Source organism: Mus pahari, unplaced genomic scaffold (genome assembly GCF_900095145.1).
Source record: "Mus pahari unplaced genomic scaffold, PAHARI_EIJ_v1.1 scaffold_12698_1, whole genome shotgun sequence".
Lineage (NCBI taxonomy): Eukaryota > Metazoa > Chordata > Mammalia > Rodentia > Muridae > Mus > Mus pahari.
The window spans coordinates 236-3,594 of NW_018392882.1; the positions used below are offsets into that span (position 1 = coordinate 236).

General features: G+C 34.1%; 1 protein-coding gene across 1 annotated transcript; it reads right to left on the minus strand.

Moving 5' to 3' along the window:
- Positions 1–224: 224 nt before the first annotated feature.
- Positions 225–2,994, minus strand: LOC110315236 (vomeronasal type-2 receptor 116-like; the record flags this gene model as incomplete). Its single annotated transcript, XM_021189342.1, has 3 exons — positions 2,662–2,994; positions 861–1,673; positions 225–452 (listed from the first exon to the last, which is right to left on the minus strand). Coding segments are annotated over exons 1-3 (1,374 nt in total), but the record flags the coding sequence as incomplete, so codon positions are not given.
- Positions 2,995–3,359: the final 365 nt, after the last annotated feature.

Sequence of the window (3,359 nt, forward strand, 5' to 3'; positions counted from 1 at the left end):
AAATTGGAGAAAATGGTTCTGATAGGTCAAAGATAGAATTTATACATGTTTCAATCTTCAAAGAATTGGTAAAAATTTCAAAAATGTGAAAAAGAAACATAACACAAGAGCCTAGAAACTGGGTCCTGATTAAACAAAATTTTATATTTCAACATGTTATCATGTATCTACTTGAAAGTGTTTACTGTTGTGTATTGTACATCCGTAAACTAGTACACACTCACCTTTCTACTTCCTGTGGCCAATTCAATCATGTCTCCATATAAGTGAAAGTGTTGTCCATGTGGAAAATATGGGCTGAACTTTCCTAACTTCACCTTAGTCCCAAGGTATTGTGAGATATTCCCAAAGTGAAAAATGTCATAATCTTCCTGCAGTATTGCTCTCTGTTTCATAATCACTTTGTCCCCAGTGGGATCAGTGAAGTTGATCTTTCTCAGAAATGAATTTACCTAAAACACAAGCATTGCACTATAATGTGTATACCATTCCTTCAAATCATGTGTATCCTGATTTCATAATAAAGACATTATATTTAGAGAATGAAAGATAGAAAGCCAATAAATGTAATAGGATAAATGAAACCATCATAATATTCCAAGAATGCCCAATAATGTAAGGGGTGTGATGACATCTGGGTGCTCTCTAAAAAACCCACAAATTTTCTTTGATAAACTGTGACTTCTTTTACCAATCACATCTATGATAGTGACTAGAGATTCTTTTTCTTTANGNAAAAGGGTCAGAAGCTTAACTATTTTAGAAAATATTTCCTATTTCATTATTGTGGGNATCTGAGAGACCAAAAACAGCTACACAATTGAAGACACTGAAATGTAATCCAATAAAAGATACTCTACCATCAAGCAGTGAGAACTTGATCCTTTCCCACTGTCTATTGCCTGATTATCAACCTGTTGCAGATTCATTTCATGGTGTGCATGGGCCATGGCATACACAGCATTGTATATGTTTTGACTAGCATCACTAAAGGTTATGTCAAATTTCTGTTCCGTTAGCCATTGCAATGATGCATTAGATGAATAATTCATCAGTAATTTACAATTACATGTTAAGGCTTCACAGTTAAAGTATTTCCACTCTGGAATTGTTAGATATAAATCTGTCCTTTTGAGATGGCACAATGATTGCACAAANTTTTTAAAGCCAGAAATCTCGCCATGGTGGTGTAGAAAAGTAAAAGTCCCATAGAATGTGCCATGAGTTAAGTCTTTCTTACTGGTAGGGAAATTCAGTTGTACTGTGGTGATCCATATTCTCTGTATAACTGTAGATTCCCACATTCTGAAGCTCAATTCAACATTANTATATGTTTCCCCATAAATGATAATAACATTTGTGGATGACATCACAATTTGTTTGTAGTTCATTTCAGTTTTGTGATAGAATGAAATCTCATTGACTGATANCATGTTCACAAAAGCAAAGCAAATTTCCTTGTTTTCACTCTCTTTTTTCAACTCTGAGAGAAATTGTTTGCCTTGATCATCATGAGGGATGACAAGGCCAATCCAGTTCCAGTGGAAGAAAAGTATGAAGGAAACAATTGCCAATGCTAGAGATGTGTCCTTTGGGGACATCTGATAGAGATAGGGATATTGTTCATCATCAGTGAACATGGAATGGAAAGGTCCATAGGTAAGATGAATTAACTACAACACAAAGAACAGCATGAGGTGTAGTACACTATAGAATCCAGTAATCATATTTACCTGCAAGAGTTAATTATCTGTGACTTTTCCTCTCTTCTCTTATTCAAATGAGCAAATGTGGAAGCCTGGCATATCCACTTCTAGTAGAAACAGCAAGCATATCTGTTTGACAAAGACTTAATAAAATATATTTGCTTGCAATAATAAATGCCATTCTGTCTTTCAGTTTTAGTCATGGATATCTCTGTTTTCAATGTTTGGAGGGATTTTAATATATTTACATCTTGGTGATATTATACTAATATTTTTTTTCAAAAGGCAATTAATCCAGAAATACAATGAAAATTTACCAGAAAATTCCTATACATAATACTGCTTTAGATTTTAGGAAAATAATATCTTGCTCTACTTGAAACTATTCCTTGTTTTCTAGAGGTTGTGACTCACATTAAGATGCCAGAGAATTCCTTTATTCTCTGGGAATAACTGCTTCTGTGCCTCTTCAAGAAACAGATGATCAGAAGAAATAATTTTAAAAAGGTAAACAATGTTTGGCAGCTTAAAATGTTAGCAGTAGTTCAGATTAAAAAAAAACCAACTTATCCTACTAAGTACCCTGGTACTTATATTATTCTTAGGAGACAAATAATATATTCTGTTTTGGAACAACATGGATCTTTCTCTTCTTACTGAGATTTGGATAAATAAGAATCACTTTGACTGCCAGTCAGTTAAGGCTGCAAGATTCTCTCTATCACCCTGCCAGACTCAATTCTTCATGCCTTCTCTATTCCTTCTTTCTGGAGTCTGTCAACTTCTGGAGGTGGCCAATAGCAGAAGGCCTATCATGTCTCTGAATAGTAAGTACCCTAGAACTACATGGATTGACATAAGAATAAGTCCAATCTCATCCATTAACTTTCTTAATATCTATCAATGTTCCCCCAAAAGACATGACATGAAGAATTCCTGGCATACAGTAACTCACACGTGGAGATAAGATGATATCCATGATTAGTCCCATGTCCCGTGATATTCTTGGATTGAGTCCAGTAAGTAGAAATGAACACATAGTATCTTCATTACAAAAATAATTAGGAATAGGCACATATTTCTTCTGATGAAAATAATAGGGTGTAGTTGGCCCATCACAATGGCCAAAATTATATTTTATAATCAAAGACATATTTGGTAAAAGATCAGGATTCTTGTTGATTTCATCCATTGCAAACGCCAATGCCAAAGCATATTTGTCGTTTTTAGTTGTTTTTCTGTAACAGAGTACAGTGTTTATTATGGATAAATGATTACACATGGTCATTTTTACTTAATAGAAGCACTATGCTATACTGGGAGATTTTTCATCTGACCTCTAAATGGAAACAAATGGCTTTTGCTGTGAGCTTGGATTAACAGGAGAACCTGGAACATAGTGAACACTTTAAAAGTTCATGGGAGTATTTCTCCCATAAAGAAGAATGTATATTGACCTCATTCCCAGAGAGCATTCCAATCTCTGCTTTTAGTGCTTGATCAGAAGGTAAAGACAAAAGGACAAATATAAACAGAATTGTAATTCTGATCATATCTTCAAGTTGAAATTATTTAGCATTATAGAAATACACGTGTTATGAGACCCTTTGATAGTATATCTCTAGTGTAATTAACTCAGTTAGTTAAGGTAGT